This window comes from Cynocephalus volans, chromosome 3 (assembly GCF_027409185.1).
Source record: "Cynocephalus volans isolate mCynVol1 chromosome 3, mCynVol1.pri, whole genome shotgun sequence".
Lineage (NCBI taxonomy): Eukaryota > Metazoa > Chordata > Mammalia > Dermoptera > Cynocephalidae > Cynocephalus > Cynocephalus volans.
In genome coordinates this window covers 173,744,782-173,772,130 of record NC_084462.1, presented here as the reverse complement: position 1 = coordinate 173,772,130, position 27,349 = coordinate 173,744,782, and the positions used below count along the sequence as shown (strand labels likewise).

The window sequence follows — 27,349 nt, the reverse complement described above, 5'->3', positions numbered from 1 at the left end:
CCTAGTGGAAACTTAATGCAAAGAGGGGGCATGAGGATATTTGTTTTTTAGGATGATCTCTCTGACAGCTGTATGGAGGACGAACTGAGAACAGGAAAACTAGAGGAGAGGAAATTGGAAATTTTTCAGGTAAGGCAAGGAGTGCCTCTATTGAGGGAGGGTAGTATAGGATGTCACAGACATTAAATGTCAAATAGGATTCAAATGGTAGCCACCAATTTGATGGTAAGAGATTAAGTCTTTTTAGTCTGGGAGACTAAATGGTTGGTAATACCATTAAAATCCTCTCTGAGAAATGTACATAAAAATAGAATGGTGCCACCCTGCACTTCAGGAGTGCCAGAACACAATGCTTTACAGTCTAAAGCATTGATTTTAGAGTTTAGAGTCCAGAACTGTGCTATTACAGTAGCCACTAGCCACGTGTAGCTACTGAGCACTTGAAATGTGGTTAGTTTGAATTGAGATGTGTTGTAAAATATACACTGGATTTTGAAGACTGAATTTTGGATTATGAGAAACAATGTAAAACATCTCAATTTTTAGTAATGATTACATGTTGAAATGATTTTGGATTTATTGGGTTAAATAAAATATATTAAAATTTCACTTGTTTCCTTTTACTTTTTAGTGTGGTTATGAAAAAATGTAAAATTACATTTTTGGCATGCATTATATTTCTGTTGACAGCTGTTGTAGTCTAGAGTAATGATGGGGGAATTAGGAAGGAGCTGGAATTCGAGCTGGGCCTTGAGATGATAATGATGAGCAGTGATGTCAGGGGAGTTTGCTGGAACCCTCCATTGCCAGTTAAGGCATTTGGGATTTTTTTGTTTTGTTTTCCTCAAGCAGTAAAAGAACCTTCAAAGATTTCTGAGCAAGGTGTAATGTGTGTAGGGATGTTTCTGAAGATTAATCTGGCAGTAACGTTTAGGTTGAAATAAAGGGAGGAGAAGCTGGAGGCAGAGAAATCCAAGTGTAAGGTAACGAATTCCTGCATTAAGGTACTGGCAGTAGGAATGGAAAGGGAATGATATGTCCAGGGCATTCTGAGGGAAGAATAATTAGGAATTGGTAACAGACTGTCCAAGAATAACTATAGGGAAGAATCAAACATAGTTTCAAGCCTTGGTTATTTAGATAATGACTAATGAATTGATGTCACAGAATTGTAAAACAGTTGAGGCAAAAAGAAATTTAGTTACAAAATGGAACTGGCAAAGTTGAGAAGAGGAAGTGGTCTGCTAAATACTCTTTATCTCCCTGCTTTCTGTATCTTCGTATCTAATCAGTCATACACAGAATTACCCATATGCCATCTTTCTACCAGGTAATGAATCTTAAAATGTTTCTCTGTTGAACTAGTTTCAAGGTTTCCAAGGCCCTACGTTATCTTGCACCTTTCTGTTCATTAGGACTTTTCTTTCATTTTTTGCTTATATGAAAGTGTGCCAAGCTAGGTTTTTTTAATTGGTACTCTAAGTTTTTGTTTTGTGCCTTTGCTTATGTTATTCCTGTTTTGAATACCTTTTCTCATTATTTCTACCCAGGTCCTACCAGTCTTTAATCAATAATCGTAGATCCCACTTTTATGATTCTCGATAACAAGCTAATGTCAGTTTTTATAATCTTATTTCCTAAACTGCATATTTTGAACCTCTGATTATAATTTGGTTTCTTATTATTTTTGTGTTTTATTATTTTATCCCTGTTTGTTTTATATAAGCTTAAGATTCCTAAAATTATGCCAAGTTTCTTTTTTAAAAAAGATCATATTTTACCCTACTTGCTGCTTTTGGTGTCATAGGTTAAGACACAATTTAAGCACCATAGTTAGAAACAGAAGTAAATCATTATACCACATACACAAGGCTCTTTTTTATTTTCCAGATTTGTAAAGAACTCTTCCTCTGAATTCATGGTGTTTCATATATACAGCTGAGATATCAGTAAGTAATGAATGTCTAATAAGGATATAGCTTTGTTGTATAATGAGCAATTGTAGTAAAAATATCTTATTGAAATCTGGGTCTGTCTGCAAAAAAGTTCTAATATGAATGCATTCAGTTCTAGGGTGCAAGATACTTTTTATTTTAACTTCACAATCCAAATTAAGAAACTGGAAGTTAGGCTGGATTTGAGTAGAAAAATAATTTCTCTTAGGCCATAGATATAATTGGGGCACAGGAAGCTTTTTGCTTCCTAAATATTCCTAGATATTTTCCAAAATTATATTTATAAACATTTTTCATCAAATAGAGAAGTATTATCTTTGTACTTCTCATACCTCGAATAGAAACACACTAAGTCAACGTATTTTAGTTATTTATTTTTACTTTTTATTGTTTTTTCTTAAAGTCACTATATTTTAAATTTTAACTTGTCAACAAGTTATTTATTGAACAGCCATTATGTGCAGTGTATGTGCTAATCTGCTAAGGATACAAAAATGGATCAAGGCTAGTCCTGCACTCAGACAGCTCTCCCAAGCCCAGGGAAATACAAACACACACACACACACACACACACATATGTATGTATATATATGTGTGTGTGTGTGTGTGTATATATATATATATATATTCTACATCTTAGTGTGGGAGTCTGAAGGAAAGAAAGGGGCAGACAAAGCAAGTAAATAAATAGAAATTATAGAGAGCATTAAGTATTTTGAGGAAAATACAGTGATGTCATAGAGCGTAATTAGAGTGGAGAAGGACTTTAGGTTGGTCAGAGAATGTCTCTGAAATAAATTGGAGGCAGGGGAAATATACATATTAGAGACATTGGTGACAGTGGAGATAGAAAGAAATTTGAGTAATATAATGGGTTGGTACCAAACCATATGACTGGAATGGGGCAGGAGGAGGACATGGATACAGGAGGAGTGGAGAGAGGAGGAGGACATGGATACTGAGAAGTGGTCAGTGTATTAGAGATACCAACAGTGAGATCAAAGGATTTTAGCGGTGGGAATACTAAAGTAAGCAAGGTGGTAGTGAGAGAGTGAGATGTTTGAAGGTAAAATTTTGAAAAGTGGTGCAAGTGCTGGTAGTGATAAGGTCTAGGGAGTAATCTTGGTGTTGGGGGGTAGCTGAAGTGAAACGAAGAAGATTATCGGAGTCGAGGAAGTCAAGGAACAGAGAGGTCAATATTGAAGTTACTGAGAGGAAGACTGAGTGAGAAGCTTAAGTCCTCAATGAATGAGTTCAGGTTAGTACATGCCCACAGTGAGGAGAAAATATGGAAGGGTAACAGTGAACTAGCTGGGGGTATGAGCTATGATGGGACTGGAGTATTTGAAAGAGGAAGAAGAAGACATGTTTTGGAAGCTGCAGTGAGGAGCAAGGAACACATATGTCCTTCTTTTGAGATACAGGGGTACAAGAGGATTTTAAAAAGCCTCTGGAGAAGGCTGCAAGAGAAATGGTATCATTAGGGAACAGTCAAGTTTCTGTGAAGACAAGCAGGTGAAGAGAAGCTTCAGAGAAGAGATTGAAGTTGTAGGTAAGTATAATCAGTTAGAGAGCATACTGAAAGGATTTGTGAAGGAGAAGAGGGTGGGGTGAGGTCCATCTAGGAGATCCATTATCAGTTATAATGAATAACCTTGGAGCCTTGGATTTTTGGCTGTGACTGAGGAAAACAAAGATGGAAGATGTGTTGAGATTAGCCCCGTTAGCCTGTTATGAAAAGTGGACCGTCAGTTTACCTTAGTTTGTTGATGATCTTGGGTGGATTGTGAGAGATCATCTGGTAAATCAGTGGCCTTCATTCCTACTTGTGTAGTTAGCCATCACAGAGTAAGAAAAAGGAGGAACAAATTCACCTTGAAAGATGAGTTCATTAATTCAGTAAACATTTATTTATTCAGGAAGTGGGATGTGGTAGTCTCTGTTCTAGGTAATTTACACATTATTTGAAGTCCTCCAGGAGCTTTTTTTACATATATATTAATACTAATATTTTATAGACTGGGATACATAGGTGAGGAAAGGTTAATTAACTTGCCCCAAATCACATAGGAGTATATTCAAATCTGGGTCTGTCTGATTCCAGAGTCTGCTACTTTTCATTAAACCATTCTGGGGAGCTACTGAAAGACTTATTGTAAAGAAGAGAGTAAGATTATGTTTGAACTTTTAAACTTGGCAATGAGGAATGGGTCTTTTAGAATGTTTGCTTTCCATGATTGTGGAATTTCCGTGCACTTAAAAATTTGATATAGTTTTAGTTAATTCATCTATTATATGTATTAGACTGTGCTTTTATGTTTAATTGTTTTTATTTCTTTTGGAAAAACCTGTTAGGTTGTTGTTACTGGACCCAAAAGATGACATCTATTATCAAATTAACTACCCTCTCTGGGGTCCAAGAAGAGTCTGCTCTTTGCTATCTTCTCCAAGTCGATGAGTTCAGATTTTTATTGGACTGTGGCTGGGATGAGCACTTTTCTATGGATATTATAGATTCCCTGAGGAAGTAAGTTACTTTTAGTATTTCTAGGCTTTTATTAAATTAACTTCTATTTTCTATACTGTAATACCATTTTGATGTTACATACTGTTGTTTTTTTGATTATAGTAAAAGACTTAGGGGCCGGCCCGTGGCTCACTCGGGAGAGTGCGGTGCTGATAACACCAAGGCCCCGGGTTCGGATCCCATATACGGATGGCCGGTTCGCTCACTGGCTGAGCGTGGTGCTGACAACACCAAGTCAAGGGTTAAGATCCCCTTACCAGTCATCTTTAAAAAAATAAAAAAATAAAAATAAAAAAATAAAAGACTTAGTTTTACTTATACTAAAAAGCTAAAAAGTGACATGTAAGATTTTGATTGACTTTTAAGCTTTGTTTATTGAAATTCAGCAAAATCTTAATTGTTATTTGGCTAATGGATCTCAGTAGACATTTTTACACCCTAATTTTAAGAAAGAGTAAGAGTATATAAGAGTATATGAGGAGAGGAAACACCTTTCTTTTTTGTTATTTTGTATTTCTTTTTGGTGACTAGCTGGAATAGGGAAGAAAACACCTTTCATGTGAAAGTTCTGAAGTCATATCACTTTAGCTTACTTTCCATATCTTTTGATGCTAAATGTTGTGAATTGGTTCTCAGACTAATGACTGTGAGATACAAAAAGATCCTAATCCATCAAAAAAAAAATTTAGTTACATTTGTAATATTATGCTAATTATAGAAGGAAAGAGGACTTAAATATTTAAAAAACTTAGAACTTAAAGCCAAAAAACACAATCCAAGCCATCTTGTTAATTTCTTTTATCAATGAGAACATATGCTTCCCTGGTTAATTGATGTTTTACCATAGTGAATATGCCATCAGTCACCATGCTATAAAGCTGAGGCAAAAATCCACATGGCCATTTAAATATCCTCTCCCTAACAATTTCTGAAATTCCAAGCTGAGTTTTGAACTTAAGTTAATAGTATGCAAGGTAGCCATTCAAAATCAATTTACATGTGGTGTCTACTGGTTTTTTCTCCCTTGTTTTCTTTCTTAAATGTGTTTAGACACCATATATATATTTAGGTGTGACTTATACCATAATTTTGATAGCTATGCAGAACAGGGGTAGTAATAGTTAAAATTCATAGGTATCATAATTTTAGCTCTTAGTTTTGCTCTTCTACCCCAGCATAGTCTTCAGTCCAGAATTGGTGAATAATTTTGAATATCCTAAATTCAAATAATTTTGAATAGCCTTTGCTCTTAAAAACAAGATCTGAGTATGTAGTCAGTTTTGGTTGTGCTCTCCTAGGCATGTTCACCAGATCGATGCAGTGTTGTTGTCCCACCCCGATCCTCTCCATCTTGGTGCCCTTCCGTATGCTGTCGGAAAGTTGGGTCTGAACTGTGCTATCTATGCAACCATTCCTGTTTATAAAATGGGACAGATGTTCATGTATGATCTTTATCAGGTAATTTAAGCAATTTTTTAAAAATTTTTTACGCTCCTTCAGTGATTATTTTTTAACCTTTTGTGTTATTCTTTTAGTCTCGACACAATACAGAAGATTTTACACTCTTTACCTTGGATGATGTGGATGCAGCCTTTGATAAAATACAGCAGCTAAAATTCTCTCAGATTGTGAATTTGAAAGGTAAGATGTCTCTAGTAGTAAATAGTTGGATTAATGAGATTTAACCTACTGAAAAATACTAAGGAGAATTTGTAGTAAAAATTATACGTACTATGGTTTGAAGAATAAAAAATTAGCGTATTCTAGGCTGGCCCATGGCTCACTTGGGAGAGCATGGTGCTGATAACACCAAGGCCACGGGTTCGGATCCCTATATAGGGATGGCCGGTTAGCTCAATTGGACAGCGTGGTGCTGACAACACCAAGTCAAGCGTTAAGATCCCCTTACCGGCCATCTTTATATAGGGATTTAAAAAAAATAATAATTAGCATATTCTGCCTTGATATGGAACTCTGAACTTCCATTTGAATTTTAAAATATTCTAGACTAACTACTAACAAAATTTTTTTTTTTTTTGTCTTTTTCGTGACCGGCACTCAGCCGGTGAGTGCACCGGCCATTCCTATATAGGATCCGAACCCGCGGCGGGAGCGTCGCCGCGCTCCCAGCGCCGCACTCTCCCGAGTGCACCACGGGCTCGGCCCAAATACTAACAAAATATTAATAGCACAGGCCTTTTTCATATTTAGTGTGAGAAAGTCTTACTTTTGGTGGCTCTCCAGTGCAGGGATCTGAACCTGTGACCTTGGGGTTGTAAGGCTGTAGTGTAATCAATTGAGCTAACTGGCCAGCCCTGAGAAAAACTTGTTTAGTGTTTAATGTGTATAATGAGCAAAAGTAATGTGGTCAGATCCTTCTCCTTGGAGCTTACAGTTAGATTGAGGAGACAAAATAGAAAGCTCAGATGGCTAACTGTGGTAAGTGAAGTGAAATGAAGTGCTGTGGCAGCAGAGTAGAAAATGACCAAATTCTAGATTTGGACATTGAATAGTTTATTATTTTATTAGGTCAGAAAGTCATATTAAATCTATATTTATTATCTGGAGAGAATTGTATTAGGTATTTTCGGAAAAATGAATCCTGGCATTGAAAAAAATGGTGCAATAATGGACTCTAAAGATTTAGCCAGTAAGTAACAATGGTCTCAGCAGTTTTGTGTGTACTGTACTTCTGTAGAATAAGTTCTTTACCATAGTAAGATTTGAGTTGTTATTCTGTCTGTTTAGAGGTTAGCAAAAATGGAAACACTTGATAATTGTGAGTATAATATAAATATTTAAAATTTATTAGGTTATACTAAGTAATTTAATAGTGTACTGCTTTTAAGTTCAGTCTCTAGCCTTCTGTTTATATGCACAAATACCTCTGCAAGAATATACAATAAAATGGCAAGAGTGTTTGTCCCCAGTGAGGGAATGGAGTGGGTGGGGGACAGGAAAGTGAGACTTGCTTTTCACTGTATGCATTTTTACTTTAGAATTTTGTATCATTGCATATATTACCTATTACAATAGCTTAGAAATAAGTAACCTTTTTTTAGGTTTGTAAAAAAAAAAAAAAAAAAAAAAAAAAAAAAATCTGAGTATTGTCATTATCTTGTTGACATAGGTAAAGGACATGGCTTGTCTATCACACCTCTGCCAGCTGGTCATATGATAGGTGGAACAATATGGAAAATAGTCAAAGATGGAGAAGAAGAAATTGTTTATGCAGTTGACTTCAACCACAAGAGGGAGATGTAGGTATATCAAGACAAAAACTAAAGGAAATGCAACTGGTATTTCATTCTTTGGAAGGAAAATTAGTAACAGTTTTTTTAACCAGAAGTCTAGAACAATTTAAAAGCATCTGATAGTAGCTGTTTTTGGATTACTTAGTTATTTGCATTGTAAGGGGAAAAGTTGATATTTAGAATTTACATTTAAGTATCCACTATACAAAACAGATATCTCCCTGGAGATGTTGAAAAAGAGATGAATTTTTGTATATGAAATTGTATTTTATATGCTCTTGGCCTACATAACAGAACTTTGTGGGTGTTTTTTGTTTTGTGAAGTCAGTAATTGCCATACAACTATATTTAAAGTGAGATTCCCTTTAAAAAGGGACACAATAGTTATAATTTTACATACTTCTTTTGGTATTCAGCATTACTATAAAATTATTTCGTATTTAGTCTCACACAGGTTGCTTTTGTTATATCTGTACATTAAGTTCAAAGCATTTTGTATTAGATTATAGTAGCCTCAAGACCATTACATCAAGAAATATTTAAGACTAATTAAATTTTAGTTTTGTCATCATAGAATAATGAGGCGAGGAGGGATATTTGAGTAAATGGTATTGGAGAATTTAACCATTTTGGAAAAAAATCAATTTGTGTCTTTTACCATGTAGCAAAATAAATTTCAGATGGATTAAAATTAAATAGAAAACGAAGCAATATTGGTGATCATGATCTCTGATTTGGAAAAGACTTTGTAATCACGAAGATAATGAACTAACATACAAACGAAAGGTCTGATGATTTGATTACATACAGGTTCAAAATGTCTGAAACAATAAATTGAATTTAAAAACCAATAAACTAAGGAAAATATTTGCAGCAAGTTGCCTAAAGACTTACATATATACATGACTGGGTATTAGTCAATCAAAAATATATCAGTTGCAAATGGACAAAAGTTATAAAATCGGGAAAGATAAAATTTAAATGATGATTTTTTATTAGATGCCATTAAAATTATTATTTTTAAAAATTTTCTGAAACACTACTTTTTAAACAATTTTTTATTGAAAGATACTGTATGTATTTATGGGGTACAGTTATATTTCAGTACATGTATACAATGTGTGATGATCTAATTAGGGCAATTTACCATATTCATCATTGCGAAACTTAATCATTTCTTTGTGATGTGAACATTTGATCTCTCTTCTAGTCGTTTGATAATATGCAGTGATCATTGTTAATTATAGATTTCTGGGTTGACTGTACATCAGTAGAACTTATTTTTCCTATCTAGCTGTAATTTTATATCCATTAGCCAGCATCTCACTCTCCCTCTTATCGACTAAAATTATTTTTAAATGGTGGTATTCTTCTGAGAATCATGTAGTGAGTTGGTCAGTCTTTGTGATTGAACATCTCTGGAAAAGGGAGAGCTTTCTGGAAAGCCATTTAGTCATACTGTAGATTCCAGTAAATACATTTCTAGGAGTGTGTCCTAAAGAAACTATCAGAAATGCAATTGTGGCTTTTTATAAAAATGTTCTTTGAAAGATTACTTGTATTTGTAATGGCAAAAAAGTGACCTACTATCAATAAAAGGAAATGATCAAATAAATAGTACAGACACAGTAGAATGTTTTTACAATTGTTAAAAATTAGGTATAGAAAAAAATTTTAATGTCATGACTATAGCTAATAGTAATGTATATTTCTAAATAGCTAGAAAAGAGGATCTTGAATGTACTCACCAAAGAAAAAAGATAAATGTTAGGTGATAGATATGCTATCTACCTAAGTGAATCATTGTACAGTATATGCATGTATTGAAACAACACACACTATATCCCACAAATGTACAATTAAAAAATTTTTTTAAGTTTTAATGTCATGGGAAAAAACCAGGATATAGAACCGAGTATATAGGAGGGTACATTGGATATCGGCCTTGTAAAATATGTACGTATGTGCACAGAAAAAATTTTTATATGCTTAGAAGGATGTATACCAAAATATTATCAGTTATCTCTAAGTGATGGTACTCTGGAAGATTTTTATTTTCCTCCTTACTTTTTTTTGAATTTACCAGATTTTCTTATTGATGAGCATGTATTCTTTTATAGTTAAAAGGGGAAAAATCTTATAAAAGTAGTTGCTTATTTTTTAAGGAAGAGAAGCTATTGTTTATTTGAAATGATATAAAATATTATTTCTTAAACTTTGTTATAGCCACTTAAATGGATGTTCGCTGGAAATGTTAAGCAGACCCTCCCTGCTTATCACAGATTCATTTAATGCTACATATGTTCAGCCTAGAAGAAAACAGAGAGATGAGCAACTTCTGAGTATGTGTTATATAATATCCTTTAAAAAGTGCTGTGGAAGTGCATGGTAGTATGAATTACTGTTTTCTGTTTAGCATTTTTCTTGGTCATAAGAGATTGCCTAACTTTAATATTTTGAAAAAATATTATGTGACCATATCAGTATTTTGTATAAGAAGATGCCCTTTGAGTTTAACTTTTGTGGAATAAGTGTAAAGATTGGCTTTTCTTTGCCATTCAGCATGTAGCTAGCACTCCCTGGCACTCACTGGTGTGTGTCTATATATAAAGACCTCATACAAATGTACTAGACAAACATAGGTTGTAAGAAAAGTGAACAAAAGTGATAAATGAGGATGCAAATAGTCTGCTAATTTTGGCATTAAGTGTTTTACACTCTAATCTCGTAGTCTTGGTTCTAAAGAGGTACCTATGGGCCATTGCTGCTTGCTTCTGCTTTGGCTCAAGCTGCTTCACCTTATATTCTTTTTTCATAAGCTATATAGGATTTCAGCACGGAAATCTGGATTCCGTTTTTAAACATGTTTGCAATCACTGACTTAGTCAACTTAAAAAGTGTAACTTATATACTGTTACACTAATTTTAAGAAGCTGTTCAATTTTTGGTCTTTTGTTTGTTGTTGCTAGTTTGGTTCTATCAAATATTTCCAAGCAGAGTTTCATCTAGAGCAAGGAAATCTATTTATAAAGATGCTTTTATTGGAAGGGAATATGATCTATTTTTTATTTTACAGGCATACATACATACACAATATGTATTTTATATATAAAATTGTGTGTGTGTGTATGTATACATGTGTATATATAAATTTGGGAATTAACCATAACAAAGTTCACTGTGGTGGACAAGTGAGACTGGGTGGCCTGGAGACCCTAGACTGGTTTCATTTGGCCTAGTCATTCAGTTTTCCCAGTAATACAATAATTTCCTATATGTATTATGATGTGAAAAAGGTTGTGAAGCACTGATTTATCATTTTTCAATGAAAAAAAATTTGTTAATCACATTGCTTTTTACTCCTATGAAGATGTATTTAACAGAATCAAAAGTGGTTATAATGACCTCAAACAAAATCCTTTCACTTTGTGGCTGGCCTAGTAATTGTTTATTTATAAATTACAGTCTTTATAGTAAAAACAGGGAGATAAAGTTATCTTTAATTTTATAGCGAAGTATTGTTATGTTCTATAGGGATTTTACATTCTTTTTTTCTAGCAAATGTCCTGGAAACACTTCGAGGTGATGGAAATGTATTAATAGCAGTGGACACTGCAGGCAGAGTTTTGGAACTTGCTCAACTTCTTGATCAGATTTGGAGAACTAAAGATGCAGGATTGGGTGTTTACTCATTGGCACTCCTAAATAATGTCAGTTATAATGTGGTGGAGTTTTCTAAGTCTCAGGTTTGTTTTAATGTCATCACTTTTAATACAGAAGTTTGTTACAGTGATTGGGCTTATGGAATGTAGTGTCTTAATTGTCCTTTGGGTTTTGTTTTTCTGTTGAAGAGGTTGTTAATAATAGCTAAACATTACCCATTTACTGTTTGTATGCTTTATATGTATTCATTTAATCCTTATATACCCTATGAAGTAGGTTCTATTTTTATCCCAAACTGTAAAATAGAGACAAAATAGAACCTACCTCGTAAGATATAAATGTTAGAATTCATTGTTCTCTTTCTTTTGAGTAAGCTCTTTCCTTGGAAATAGCAGTCTCTAGGGGTAAAATATTCATTTAGAACCTGTACAGAGTGAAGTATATAAGTGAAACATAATGCAAGATTGGATTTTTAGGGATGAAAATTAGGATGGGAGGATCTAATGGGAGTTGGAGCAGAAAATAAGCTGCGTGTCAAAATGGAACAAATTTAAGCAACCAGTAGGGGAAAAGACAAAACAAGATAGAACTTGAATTCCTTGACTGTGGTAGGGTACACTGAAGTTATAATACAGTATTTTCTAATTACCGTCATCTTTTTCCTCCATATTAGGTAGAGTGGATGAGTGATAAATTGATGAGATGTTTTGAAGACAAAAGAAATAATCCATTTCAGTTTCGCCATCTCTCTTTATGCCATGGTCTTTCTGACTTGGCTCGAGTACCTAGCCCCAAAGTTGTACTTGCCAGCCAACCTGACCTGGAATGTGGATTTTCAAGGGATCTCTTTATTCAGTGGTGTCAGGATCCTAAAAACTCAGTCATTCTAACTTACAGAACTACTCCTGGGACTTTAGCACGTTTCCTAATTGATAATCCTTCTGAAAAAATTACAGAAATAGAGGTAAGAGCTTGTATATGAACTTTATCTTATCTGTTTTGGGGATACATTATACATGATATATAAAAATCAGTGAGCAAAAATAAAACTTGAAGTTGTTTCAAAATTTTTATCAGAATAACAGAAAAGAGCCTTTAGTAGCACAAATTTTAGAAACCTTTAAGTCGAAATTCTCATTCTTGAATACTTTCATGGTTCCTGGAACCATACCCAGAGGTATCCATACACATCGTATTCTCATTCTCTCTGAAAAGTTTCTTTCCTGCTTTTTCCTTAATTGAAATATGGCTGTTTCCTAATGACGTTCTTTTTCCTGTAGCCCTCTTAAATAGATAACTCTCTTTTTTCTTCATGATTCATGTACTTTGGCTGGGGTAGGTGTCCTTGTTCAAGCCATTTCTCTTCCCATTGTAGTTCATGCCGTCAGACTTGATGATATGCTAACCCCTCCTTGTTTCTGACATTTGCTGATCTGTTGGTCATTTGCTGTCATTCACAGGTGACTTTAGACCCTGGTTCTCAGCCTTCCTGTCCATTCATACTCAGGGTTTCATTCTTGATTACTTTAGCATCCATTTGTGTAATCTATTCCTTGGTCCTCTTGGTTCTTTGACACCTTGTTCTTAAGGATCTTTTCCTCCACTCTACCTCAGCCATCCATTCCCACTATCATGCTGTCCACTCCCATGGTCATATCCTTAACCTTGTTATGACTGAACAGTCTCCAGATCTCTACCTCAGGTATCCCACTTTGATCTTACAGTTGACTTTCTCTAGCACTGCAATGCCAACAACTCTTTCATCCCGTTGGGACTTTTAATTCATAAACCTCACTTTTTACTATCCATCATCCCTCTAGCTTAGAGTCAGCGGTCCATCATTTATCTTAATTTTGCATACATCTTTAACTCTCTAACCCTTCTTTCTTTTTATTTTACTCACCTGGAAGAGCCTTGACCCTAGTCAGATCATTTGCTTAGTCTGTGTCTGTACTCAAGCAGGTTTATGTTACTGGAGTTTAAACCCCACTATGTGTACAAATTTCCCTTACCATTCATGACTTCACATCTCAAAAGGGCGCACCTAACACTAGCACTCAGTATTCTGTAGGATGTTCCCTTTCTCACTTGTATTAGTCTGTTTCTGTTAATTATAACAGAATACCTGAAACTAGGTAATTTATAAAAAAACGAAATTTATTTCCTACAGTTTTGGAAGCTGGGAAGTCCACGGTCCAGGGGGTGCATCTGGTGAGGGCCTCATTCTGGGTAAGAACTCTCTACAGGGTCCTGCTGTGATAAAAGGTATCACAGGGCAACTACCAGAATGAGCAAGAGTTCTCCCATGTGTTCTCCTTATAAAGCCATCATAACCCCACCCATGACAACCCATTAAAACATCAATCCATTACTCCATGAATGGATCAATCCGTTCACGAGGGCACAGACTTTGTCATCCAATCGCCTCTTAAAGGCCCACCTTCCACCACCAAATTGAGGGTTAAGTTATAACATGAAGTTGTGAGACATTCAAACTACAACATCACTCTATAGTAAGGTAATTTTATATCTTCTTTCTCTTCAGACATCCTACAGCTCACTCTGAGCTCTCATCCATAGTACGTGACTTGGTTTCAAACTTAACAAAGTAGAAGTAGTCAGACAGGAATTCCTTTATCTTTCCACCATTAAATATACTAACCTGTTTCTGCATCTGTGTGTGCTGCCTTATCACCTGTCACAGGAGCAAGACAATTAGCTAAATGACCAATATGCCAAAAGATCATTTTGCTTAATAACCACCAACCCATCTATCAGTTTTCCAAAACTAGTGTCATTAACTCTAAAGTTTATAGCAATTAATACTGACTAGCATGTAATAGTCTTTCCTGCCTTTGTACTTGGCTGGCTCCTTGTTATTACAGTCTCAGTTTAAAGATTACTTCCTTACGTGGACCTTTGACTACAGATCTGAAATAACTACCTAGTTATAGTTGCCAACCCAGGGGATATATTCCTGCATTGTCTTCCTTTCCTGCTATCAATTAGAATACAAGTTCCATGAGAAAATGGACCTTGTTTTTTTAATATTCCTAGCACCCAGAACAGTGCCTGATACATTGGAGGTCCTCAATAAATTTGTTGGTTGAATTCATGAATGACCAAAAGAGTGAAAATCTAGTACTCCAGGTTTCTGATCATGTTAGACAAGAGTTTACAATGAATGGTATTTTTTCATCTATGTTTATTGCCATCCTGAGTCAGGTCTTCCTCATTTAGAAAGAGCAAAAATGGTAAATGAATAAGGATTAATAGGTTGAAGTAGATTTGGATTAGGAAAAGGATTTATTTGGAGGCAATATATAGTGAAAGAGGAGGAAGAAAAAATCTTAGGGTTGATTATTCTAGAAATCTGATTCTGAATATAGACATTAATTTTAGATATTTTAAATGGAAAAATGGACAGTAAAATTTATTACAGCAACAGGCATAAACTAAATCATGGGAGTAAATGTTTGGTAAAGTTTATCTGTGGGTGAGACAGACATCTATATGAATTGCTAGTAGTGTGTGATTAAAAAAAAAATGACACTATTTTCTAAATGAAACTTATTTTCAAGTAACCTACTAGGCAAATGTGGGATGCCAGATATAAACATGTAAGTCACTTATTCATTCCGTACATTAGAATCAGTTGATTTTGATTTAATTTTTTTTTGTTACTTTTTATTTTGAAATAATTTCAAACTTAACAAGAAAGTTGCAAAAATAGTACACCCAGATTCCCCAATTGTCAACATTTTACTGGATTTGCTTTATCTCTTATTATGTACACATAGACATAATATTAGGTACTTTTTTCTTGAACCATTTGAAAGGAAATTGCAGGTGTTCCTTCATTACCTCTAAATGCTGCAGTGTGTATTACCTAAAAACAAGGACACTCTACTGCAAAACTATATAGTACATCCATTGAAATAAGGAAATAAACATTTCTACCATACTACCATTTCATCCATTCATCCCATTCAACTTTTGCTGATTGCCACAACAATGTCCTTTATAATTACCCTTTCCATTTTTGTCCAGGCTCACATCCCAGGTTACATGTTGCATTTAGTTGTCATGATAGTTGACACTTTTGAAGCATATATGTTCTGAGTTTTTTTTCCCCTATTGATATACCTGTTATTTTTTTTAAAGAAGAAATGGATCAAATCATTCACATATTCTGAGGCTTGTTTTTCACCACAAAATGCTTTTATATGAATTTTGTCCTTTTTGATATGTTGATCATCTTTTTCACCTGAGTCTGTCTTGAACAGTGTAAGTAGATGTAGATCTACCTTACATAGTACTTGTTTGTTATGTTATGTATATTCAAATGCGTTTAAATAAGTTCTTTTTAGTAATTTTATAATAACACACTGTATATGTGCACTGTAATTTTTATAATCCAGTGGTTCCCAAAAGTATGGTGTGAGGACCCTTGCAGGTTCCTGAGAACTTTTTAGGGAGTCCACAAGGTCCAAACTATTTTTCATTATTAAGATGTTATTTGCCTTTTCACAGTGCCTACATTTATGCTTATGAGTAAAGGCAATAGTCCGTGAAGTGCTGGCACCTTGGCATAAATCAAGGCAGTGGCACCAAACTCTATCAGTGGTCAGTGCATTTTTCACTACCACGCATTTGTAGTTTAAAAAAAAAAAACAGTCCTACTTAAGAATGTCCTTGACAAAACAGTAAAAGTTATTAATATTATTAAATCATTTTAGTAAAAGGTTCTTTTAATAATTTGGGTGACAAGATGGGAAGTATCCATAAAGCACTTGTGTTGCATGCTAAAAGTGCGATGGTTGTCTCCGAGAAAAACACTTGTACAGTTCTTTGAGTTGTGAGTTAAACTCGTCATTCTTTTCTTGGAATACCATTTTATGTGAAATAATAACATGGTTATTCAGACTTGGTGGTTTGCCACCCAATTAATTTTCTCAAATTCGTAAATTGAGCCTGTTCCTTTAAGGAAAACACTTGACAGCATTTGTTGCTTAAATCTGATAAAATTCTAACATTCAAGTGAAAATTAGAATTATGGGAAGCTTATACCTGTCACTGTGAGATTGACAGCTTAAACTTAAAAGACTTCTGATGAGATTGGTAGTGATATTTGCAATTGTGATTTTTAAAATAACTGTCAACATGTGTAAGATCTGTGTTACCTGGTGAACCAGTATTTTCCATGTAACCAATGCATGATGTTACAAAACAATGTGTGAATAAAAGATCCATTTAAGGTGCAAGATACATGAATAAATTTTAATATAACAGAGTACAGAAATTTTATTGGTATATTTTGACATTCGACATTATAACTAACCTTTAAGAAACTACCACTTTTTAGAGTTTTAATGTAGTATCAAAGAATATTCATGAAAAGGCTTGTAAAATATTTTTCCCTTTCTGACCATATATCTGTGGGAAGCTGGATTTTTTTCATATACTTTAACCAAAACAACATATTGCAAGAGATTGAATGCAGAAGCATGTATGAGAATCTATCGAGCTAGACTTTAAAGAGATTTGGAAAACTGTGAAATAATGCCTTATTTCCCACTATTTTATTTTTTGCTTTGGAAAATATAATTATTTTTTGTACAAATATGTTAATATGTAATGTTTTTATTATCTCTTAATAAAACATAATTTTTAAAAATTTCTCAGTTTTAGTTTCTGATGTAAATATTGATAAATATAATCCACAAAAAAAAGTTCTTTGGGATTCTCTAGTTTTTAAGAGTCTAAGACAGTCCTGAGATAAAAGTATGAAAATATTGGCTAGAGTGCAGTGTTCTAATACCAAGGTCAAAGGTTCGATCTGATCCCCATACTGGCCAGCTGCCAAAAAACAAAGCAAAGTGTGAGAACTACTGATTTAATCATTCCATATTGATGGATTTTAAAGTTTTCAGTTTTTTACTACTACAAATACATTGCTTCAGTGTACTGTTTTTTCCACATGTGTGTGGTTGTTTCAGTAGGATAAATTTCTAGAAGTAGAAAAATTGTACCAAATGACAGGTACATTTTAATTTTGAAGCATTAGCAAATTGCTTTCTAACATAGTTGTGCTAATTTCCCCATAGACAGTAGATGAAGGTACCCTTTCCTGATATAGTAATTAGTATTGCCAATCTCATATATTAAACAGATTGTATTACATTTTTTATTTTTTGCATTTTTCAAAAATCATTAGTAAAATTAGATATCTTTTCATGGCTGCTATTGTCTTATTTGTTAATTGCCTTTATATATTTATTTTGTCCTTTTTGGAGTGTTGATCATCTTTTTCTTGACCTAAACCCTTTACCTTGGTGTTATAAAACCACGCTCTAACCATCCGAGCTAACCTGGCCAGCCCTGATCATCTTTCTTAACTGATTTGGAAAAAGCAGCTTCTGATAGTCATACCGCTGCAAATATTTTTCTGTTTTTTTTTTTTTTTTTTAATTTTATGAGATTTATAATGTCAAAGGGAGATTTTCTTTATTTTTTCATGTCACCATATTTAATCATCTTTTACTTTATGGCTTTTGGGTTTTGTGTTGTATATATGTAGGCCTTCACCTCTGCCAAATTATATAAGTAGTTACCTGTATTTTCTTTTCCTGATTGGTGACTTTTTTTTTTAAAGATGACCAGTAAGTGGATCTTACCCCTGACTTGGTGTTGTCAGCACCACGTTCTCCCAAATGAGCTAACCGGCCATCCCTATATAGGGATCTGAACCTGTGGCCTAGGTGTTATCAGCACCACACTCTCCCAAGTGAGCCACGGGCCCGCCCTCTGATTGGTGATTTTTAACCAGTTTGCTTTAAATTAAACTTATCTTAGATATGTAACAGCTCAATTTTAGTGCTAAACTAAATAGTTATAGAACTGTATATAAGGGAAACTTGATTTATTTCAGGGGGAAATTTAGGTTAAGATGATGAATCAATTTAGAAATGTACCTCACACTCCACTGCCTTAACTTCCGAATAGTGTTTGAAAAAAATTTCTAATTGATATGTAATGATTACACATATTTATGGGTTACAGGATATTTTCTTTTGTCTGCTATTTTTCTTTAGTTGAGGAAACGTGTGAAGCTTGAAGGGAAAGAACTTGAGGAATACTTGGAAAAAGAGAAACTAAAGAAAGAAGCTGCTAAAAAACTTGAACAATCAAAAGAGTGAGTTATTTTCGGACAGATTATAAGTTTACATATGTAATTTGAAAAGGATGTATTTCTGTGACTTAAACGTTTAGTTGAAAATATTTAAATTTTCTTAGGACTTCATTACTTTTGTTACAAGTCACCTTTCAAGTGCCTAGAATACCAAATCCTTTCAGTGCTAATATTAATATGTATGTATTAACTGGCAGTTAATATTTTACAAAATATCAATCCAATAATATTGAATATTACTTTATTATCATTTGAATTAATAATATGGACTATTCAGTAAGAATTTTATAAATATTAATCTTAAATCTCTTTGGGACTTTATGAACTTGATCTATTCAAAAAATCTTCCCAGGGCAGATATAGATTCCAGTGATGAGAGCGATGTTGAAGAAGACATTGACCAGCCATCAGCTCATAAGACGAAGCATGACCTGATGATGAAAGGGGAAGGTAGTCGTAAAGGAAGTTTCTTCAAACAGGCAAAAAAGTCTTATCCTATGTTTCCTGCCCCAGAAGAAAGAATTAAATGGGATGAATATGGAGAGATTATCAAGTATGTGAGCAAACCAAACTTTTCTTTCTTCCAAAGTGGAAGAGTTTGTGTTATCATTTCAGCTCAGTGAATTTGGTCTTTCTGGTCACCATGTACTTTGTTAGTTACTGAGTACCTCAGCTTGAAAGATATGTGTGGAAGACTTGTAATTTGAAATGTAAAAATAGAAATGTTGAGGAATATCTGTACAATTAATATTTAAGGAAAACCAGTAATTTTATTACTTAGTTGTGTGAAAGGTTTAAAAAAGATGATCAAGACTTTTTTTTAAACCACTTAAAAGTAAAGGTGTAAGGGACATGCCTTGGAGAAAGACAGGATAGAAAGAATTTTCAATAGTTGATGATTTATTTACTTTGGGAAATGGGTTGTCTCAAAATATCTTACACATTTTAGTTACAAGAAGAATATGGAGTAGCATGAGTGGAACCATGGAAAATCTACAGAATCTGTACCCACTGTTAGATGAACAACTGAAATCACATGTTCTAATTGTACCTCTGAAAACACTGCTATCCTGTATAAAAATCCTTCAGGGCTTCCCTGTAAATGTCAAATGCCTCAGCGTAATGCACAATGTCTTTCACCATCTGTTTTCTCCCTTCTTTACTACTAATGTTTCTATATATTTCAGTGTACATTGCCCACTCTGGCGGTATCAACCTTCTCCATTTCCTTCTGTTTGTTTTTTTCATGTCATACCTTTGCATGTGATTTTCCTTCAGCCATGTTCCACCTTCCCGTCCCTGGTTTCCAGTCTGCTGAGTCTGGCCTCATAAACTACTGGAAACCTTGCCTGTTCCCCAACACAGTCAGGTCCCTCTCTTACTTTGTACTTCTGTAATGCTATCTTGAGCATATAGTGGACTTAAGTCATTCTTGAGTTTAATGAGGAGAATTCCACTGTCTACTTGGCCCTCCAAAACAAGACAGAGGAAATATAACAACTTAAACAATATTGGTGAGTTTGCTTACCGTTCCATTTACTAGTAGCCAATCTGTTTAATATATGGGCAGTGCTCTTCAGCTTCAATTTCCTTGTCTGAAAAATGGGGATAAGAATTAAATGAGGTTGTGTTTTTAAGGCTCTCAGCCTAGACCTGGACTCATAGTATATGTGCTTTAAGTGGTTGCTGCTGCTATTGTTTTTATGCGGATTATAGTGTAGATATTGAACTCTAGAGGTTAAGCTGCTGCAGCAATCTGGGTGTTGGGGAATAGAGGCCTGGATTCTCAGAGAGGAGTGTGAGTGGATTTGGGGGTGAGACATAGACTATTATAAGAGGTTAGGGAGAGAATCTTAAAAGAAAAAAAAGTTCTTTTGTTTTTTTTTTAATTTTAACTAGAATTCTCTTTGATCTTGTAAGTAAAAATGGGAAGATGGATGTCTTAATAGTACATTGAAATAAAGGCTTATGGAGGACCTAATGATTTTGTATCTCAGTCTTCTCGGTGATGTGCAAATGGAGAGTCATCTGCTTTCTTTGAGCAGGAGGAAATAACTGGGAGTCTTAAGGACATCAGGGGAGTTCTGAGATTTATAAGTGTTAGGATTGGCAAAGGAAACTACAGAAATTGAGAAAAAGAAGTATTGAAAAGAGTGCAGGGCCAGGTTGCAACACTACTCGTTATAGCCACTAAGATCTTTAATGGCCTGTCTAGGGGCCTTTCACTAGTCCACGTAGTGTGTTTTAAAGAGCACTCTTTAGTGGTTATGAAAAACATAATATATGCAGTCGTCTAATTGATATATGAAATTGCATTGGCGTTGGATCAAATGTACATTTAAATCTTAAAATAAATAAAGAGTTTAAATGTTATGCCACTCACTAGTTAGTTATATGTATTATATAATATTAGCTCGCTTTTTAATACTTCTAATTAGAGACTTATTATTTAGACCAGAGGATTTCTTAGTGCCAGAACTTCAAGCTACTGAAGAAGAAAAAAGCAAATTAGAATCTGGTTTGACAAATGGAGATGAACCCATGGATCAGGATTTATCTGATGTTCCTACAAAGTGTATTTCTACAACAGAATCTATTGAAATAAAGTAAGTGCTTTTGTTCATTTTGGAAGTAGATTATAAGATAAATTTTTAAACATATATAATTTACATTGCTTCAAAAGTAAAATTTCTGAATATTTTCTAGTAAGTTTGTGCTCTATGAAAAGACTTGTGAAATATGGTGGTGTTTTCTCTTCATTAATGATATTTGAATGCCAAAGTAATTGAATTGGTGGTGGGAGAGGGTTGAACATTAAATTGTACATTTATATGAAGAAACATTTGTAGCCTTTTAAATAAGTCTGTTAGGTGAAAGAGAATAGTGCAACTTACTTTACTTTTTCTGAGTAATTGCTTGTTTCATAAATGCCTTGACTTAAACATCTCTAGTGCCCTTATATCTAGAAAATGCTGTTGTATTCTGAAGTTAATCTTTTTTCTCCTTTCTACGTAGTAAAGTTAATAATACCAGTAAGTGATCATTTTGGAATGTTTTTTAAGTCATCAGAGAACAAAGAGGTTTATTTGTCCAGTGACATTTAGTATATATTCTTGGGTATAGCCGAGATCTAAGTAATATTAACACTATGATACGTGTAATTTTATATGATTTATATATTTTATATTTTTATATTTCTTTCCTGATGATAAAAACCATTAAAAACCTAGTTTTAGAATTAACTTAAGGGTTTGGATCCTCTTATCAGCCAGCTGCCAAAAAAAAAAAAATTAGAATTGACTTATCAAAAAGGTAAGCTTCAATAATCATGTCTAATTGCAGAGCCAGGGTTACTTACATAGACTATGAAGGACGCTCTGATGGGGATTCCATTAAAAAAATCATTAATCAAATGAAACCACGACAGCTGATCATTGTCCATGGCCCACCAGAGGCCAGTCAAGATCTGGCAGAGTGCTGCCGCGCGTTTGGTGGGAAAGATATTAAAGTGTACATGCCAAAGCTCCATGAGACAGTTGATGCCACTAGTGAAACGCACATCTACCAGGTAAGTATGCTGGCAGTTGGGCCACATGGAAGTAGGTACTTTTTGTTGCAGATTAGGACAGATACATTAGGAATACAGGGGAGTATACAGAGGTGGTCCCCTTCCCTAGTAGATCTGATAGTCTGTGGGGCTTAATACAAGGAAATGGCATTTATCACATTATTATACCTCTGAGAAGGGAAGTATAGAATGTATGAGAGCATAAAAAGGGGGAACCCAACCCAAATTTAGAGGTTTAGAGAAGGTTTCCTAGAAGTGATAACTAAGCTGAATCCTAACAGGTGTTTAGGTGGGTTGTTAGGACAGATAGAATGGGAAAGAGAGGAGGAAAGAGTGTTCCGGGCAGAGGAAACAATATTTGCAAAAGTATAGAGGTGAGGGTAATAATGAGGGTTTACGAATTCAGAAGTTTTATAAAAATTCACAGATGTCAAGGTTCTACTCCTAATTGAAACAAATACAAGACAGGTACAAAAAAGTACAGACTACAGAAAACTATGTACAGAAAACTAGCACTACAGAGAGGAGATTAACTCTTATCTGGTAGTGGAAGATGGTATCAATTTAAAGCAGGAGTGATGTCTGTATCTGGATGAAATGGATTGGAATTTACCAGGCAGAAAAATTATTCTGGCCAGAACAAGAGGCAGCAGCAGTCCAAGAATATTGGAGATGTGAAACTGCATAGTATTTTCAGGAAAGTACACCGAGTAGTAGAGAATGAGACTTATCAGTGGTTCTCAGTGTTGGCTGCACATAAGAACCATCTGGGGAGCATTGAGGGAGTCAAAGGGACTCAGTGCACTGGTCTTAATCTCACCAGTAATATTAGAAACTCTGGAGGTGAGGCCCTGGCATAAATTTTTTTTATTAATTGACATGAGATTCCAGTGTTCAGTCAGGGTTAGGAACCTCCACTTTGGGAAGCAGACAGGGGCCCTAATGGTCTTATATGTAATGAGGTCATTACAGGTCATTGTGAAGAACAGATGAGTGAAAGGTTTTCAAATTCTGATATTTCCAGAGTTAGAAAATGATAATAATAGGTTATATTTAATCTGCTAATTTATTCTCTGTGGGTTTTATTTTTTCTCCCTCTCCTTTGCATGTCTAGGTGAGATTAAAAGACTCGCTTGTCAGCTCCCTTCAGTTTTGTAAAGCAAAAGATGCTGAATTAGCTTGGATAGATGGTGTCTTAGACATGAGAGTTTCCAAAGTAGACACAGGAGTTATTTTAGAAGAAGGAGAACTGAAGGATGATGGAGAAGACTCAGAAATACAAGTGGACGCTCCTTCAGATTCTAGCGTTATAGCGCAGCAAAAGGCCATGAAAAGTCTGTTTGGAGATGATGAGAAGGAAACGGGCGAAGAGAGTGAGATCATTCCTACACTGGAACCCTTGCCACCTCATGAGGTAAAAAAAAAAAAAAAATGCTTTTTTGATCTCTTCCTTAATTCATCATCCTTCCTTTTTTGTTTTTAGCCATTTAAAATATGTGTCATATGTAGAATTATTTCAGAGTTTTTAAAAAAGATTACTCAAGACTGTCTGATGTGTCTGTGAATGTACCGATTCTGTACAGCTAGGGCATGATAATTCAAAGGAAACTTTAGCAAATCTTTTAAGGTACATGGTTTTTTCATGATTTGTTTTTTCAGTATGGTTTTTAAATATTAAAATTGATTGGAAGCAGCTAGGTGATCCTCACAATCAGGAGAGTTATAGTTTTCTAAGAACATCATACTCCGGACTCTATTTTTGCATGTTGTCAATTCAGTTCCAATCAGTTTTGGTTTTGATATAGTTAGAAATCTTTTATTAAGTATAGTATAATTCTAGTCTAGGTTTTTAGATGTTCTCAAGAGGTATCTAGTTAATTAGCAAAGATTTCAGGTAATTAAAAGTATTAAAGCTGTAAGAGTTTTACATACATGTCAGGTAATGTCTTTAGCCCTGCTATAAAATTAAGAATAGAGAGACAACCTCAGTCATTGGATTCCCTTCTAGTACTACTCTTGAAATTGGGAGAAGGAATTAGAGAGAATCTTTTTTTTTTTTGTCCCATGTTAAGTCTAGTGCTTGTCAAGACATTTTCAAAGTAGCAGCATTAGGCAAGAACCACTTCCTTTCAGATTCTAAAACCTGTAGCATCCATTGTTTTCACTATGAGGGAGGAAGAAAAGTGCAAATGGGCTTAAAGAAGAATTATCTTCTGAACTATGCAAATAACTGGGATCTGGAAAATGAATTTTTGGTTCAGTTCTGCCTACTGGCACTCTAGTCGACCCCCTTAGGCAAGTGGGTGAGTGAAGAGCATAACATTACCAACCATCTCTGTTATTATGAGGCATGACTAATCAAATTGATTGTGAAACATTCAGAAAATAAAGGGCTTTGTAATGTTAAATAATGAGGTAAAACTCAGAATAACAACCTGGAATGTGATTTACAGTCTTAAAATGATCTGCCAGAGGATTTCAGGGAATAATATAAAATATCTTAGATCATGTGGTGTTTCACTTTATTCCGTACAACTGTGTGTCTCGTGTTTTATTTGAAGTTATTCTTTCCCCTTTGACCTTATCTAAGGTTCCTGGACATCAGTCAGTTTTTATGAATGAACCAAGACTATCAGACTTCAAGCAAGTTCTTTTACGGGAGGGGATTCAAGCTGAATTTGTAGGAGGTGTACTTGTTTGCAACAATCAAGTAGCAGTCCGTAGAGTAAGTGTGTTTTTAAAAAGGGCTGAATTGATCACATTTTGGATTCTGTAATTCTTCATTGGCAATTTCACAGAACCAAAGATCAGTAATTTATACTTATAATGATGACTTTGAAGTCTTGTAAAAGTGACTCTCAAAGGAATGATACATAATTTTACTGTAATTTTTTATTGCTTGAATCCTCTGACAATTGTGTCTATGTTAAATTCATGACTTGAATATTATATCCATATTCTATGAATCAGAGAAACCTATTTCTTGACTAATCGTAATGTATTTAATATATTTAGGTTATTATGTCTGCATATTAATGAATAGAAAATATACTAAAGACCTTTTTTTAATTTGGTTTCTAGACGGAAACTGGACGCATCGGATTAGAAGGCTGCCTTTGTCAAGATTTTTATAGAATAAGAGACCTTTTATATGAACAGTATGCCATTGTGTAAAGGACATGGTGTCAAAAAATATCTGCTTGACCTTTCTAAGAAAGAAGGATCTTATATTCTAAGCTTTTGCTCTTTTGTTTTATAACATACAAAAGGAATTGCCAGAAAAACTTACATGTATTAGATTTTTAAAAATGTAAATAGAGACCATTTTGTTAATGTTCAAATGAGCATTCTGCCTTTCAGCTTTCAGATTGATAGAGGTCCTACCAAGTGTACAGGCCTGAGAATTGAGGGTGATTGGTTTCCTTTACAGACTCATTATTCTCGAAGGGCTTTATACTTAAGAAAACAATGCAACTTAGCAAACCAGTTCATGGCCTTAGAGAAACATGTTTGCATGAGTTCTTGCAGACTGTTTCTTATATTTTCTAGAATGAAAAGTGGGAATAATTTCGAAAAGATGTGCTACAAAAAAAAAAAAATGATAGAACAGTTTTTTGAAACTTATGTATTTAAACAACAAAAATAAAGGTACATGCTATGCCTCTTCTTTTGAACTCTAATGTGCAATTGTTTTCATGTGGGGCATATCTGCTTCATGCCTATATTTCCCAGTGATTCACTCTAGTCTGAGGGAGTATACATTTGGTTCAGAAATCAATTTTTTGTCTCTCATTTCCTGTTTTATCAAGATTTTGTTGTTCCATTTGAATTATAACACCATCATTTGACTATACATAATTCAAAAGAACTTGATGTGTTATTAATCTTAAGGGTTCTGCATACATTTTAGACACATCTTAACTATCAGCTAGGTTACTGTATTGGAAACTGTTTAGTGCTCTGTTTTTAAGAAAACAAATGTTGAACCTCACATTTTTATAAGGTAATAGCATAATTAAAAGGTATAAACATTTTCATCTCTTAGGCTTGCTGTCTTTTGAGGTAATTGCAGCAGTGGTTGGATTTTGTACGCATTACTGCAAAAATAATATTGAAGTTGGTTTAGGTCATCTTTCTGTGTTCATGTCTTTCTTGTGGCTAGAGGCACTAATATAGTATGAACCACTTGTGTTCAAGAGTAAAAACTGAATATATGCAATTTTCATTGAACTTAAGCAATGAAAATCATGTCACTCTTTTGCAATCTGTTGATGCTTTTTTAGGAAGTAGCTTTATCGTGGCAGACCTTGATGTTTATTTCTTAAGTATTTAAGTCCTCCTCTTTACACTTCGTATTTTTAAAAGGATCAGTCTTGTTTAACCTATATGGAACTGTGTATAGTACATCCCAGTGATAATCATACTAGAATTAATATTTCCTTCTATTTCAAATGCTTTCAAAGCTTCTATTGTGGATTATAGTACTAATGCAAAGTTTACAGCCTTCTGATACTGAAAACCAGTTATACAAAACAATGCTGCAGAGGATGAATATAAAGAGTATGTTTTCTTTTTAGCGCTGTGAAAAAAATTTCACTTAAAGTCTTATTACTGTATAGAGTAAGCCTATAATTCTATTTCTATTCCAGGGGAAAGAAAGTCTGCATTTCTTTCATGGTTTAAAGCATCTGGTTATACATGTTACACTGTAATACCAATACTGAAAAATCGTTTCTTGTCTAACCTTTTTATTGTCCTATGACCAGGAATTAAAATTTGAAGTACTGCTTTGAAGATGGCTGTGCTAAAAAATGTCAGTGCAAGAGCAATTTACCTGTTTCTAGATGACAATATTACTGAAATTTTAAAAATGAAGACCTTTGTTTTTATCCTCAGTTACTTCAGAAAAATAAGTTTTAAAAACGACTGTAAGTCGTAAACTCAGAGGAACTTCCCAAGGAACTTTGTTTAGAAGCAAGAATAAATACAACATGTGGAATATCAGCTATTGGCAAATAATTTGGCTAAAAAGAAATTTTATTGTAGAATTTGTTGTAGTGGGATTATAAATGTCAGATATCATTGCAGGCATTTCTCTATTTTCACAAATCAGTAGGTGCCCTGAAACAGAAGTAAGGAAATCAATTTTCTAAGAAGGGCCATTTGCTTTTTTTTTTTTTAAATGAGATA

The 27,349-nt window shown here is 34.2% G+C and overlaps 1 protein-coding gene across 4 annotated transcripts; it reads left to right on the top strand.

The window, feature by feature from the left end:
* The first annotated feature begins 49 nt into the window (after positions 1 to 49).
* CPSF2 (cleavage and polyadenylation specific factor 2) lies at positions 50 to 25,833 on the top strand. 4 transcript variants are annotated; one of them, XM_063090834.1, is made up of 17 exons: positions 50 to 129; positions 1,891 to 1,949; positions 3,380 to 3,507; positions 4,311 to 4,482; positions 5,781 to 5,940; positions 6,018 to 6,123; positions 7,613 to 7,742; positions 9,963 to 10,078; positions 11,295 to 11,482; positions 12,073 to 12,363; positions 18,494 to 18,594; positions 18,944 to 19,144; positions 21,045 to 21,197; positions 21,934 to 22,159; positions 23,274 to 23,573; positions 24,750 to 24,884; positions 25,241 to 25,833. In XM_063090834.1, exons 4-17 carry the CDS (start codon positions 4,334 to 4,336, stop codon positions 25,331 to 25,333), a joined length of 2,349 nt encoding a protein of 782 aa, XP_062946904.1. In that variant the 5' UTR covers positions 50 to 129; positions 1,891 to 1,949; positions 3,380 to 3,507; positions 4,311 to 4,333; the 3' UTR covers positions 25,334 to 25,833. The 4 variants fall into 4 exon arrangements, with proteins under 4 accessions (XP_062946904.1, XP_062946906.1, XP_062946907.1 ...); XM_063090836.1 differs by having other exon boundaries at positions 3,374 to 3,507; XM_063090837.1 differs by lacking the exon at positions 3,380 to 3,507.
* The last annotated feature ends 1,516 nt before the right edge of the window (positions 25,834 to 27,349 follow it).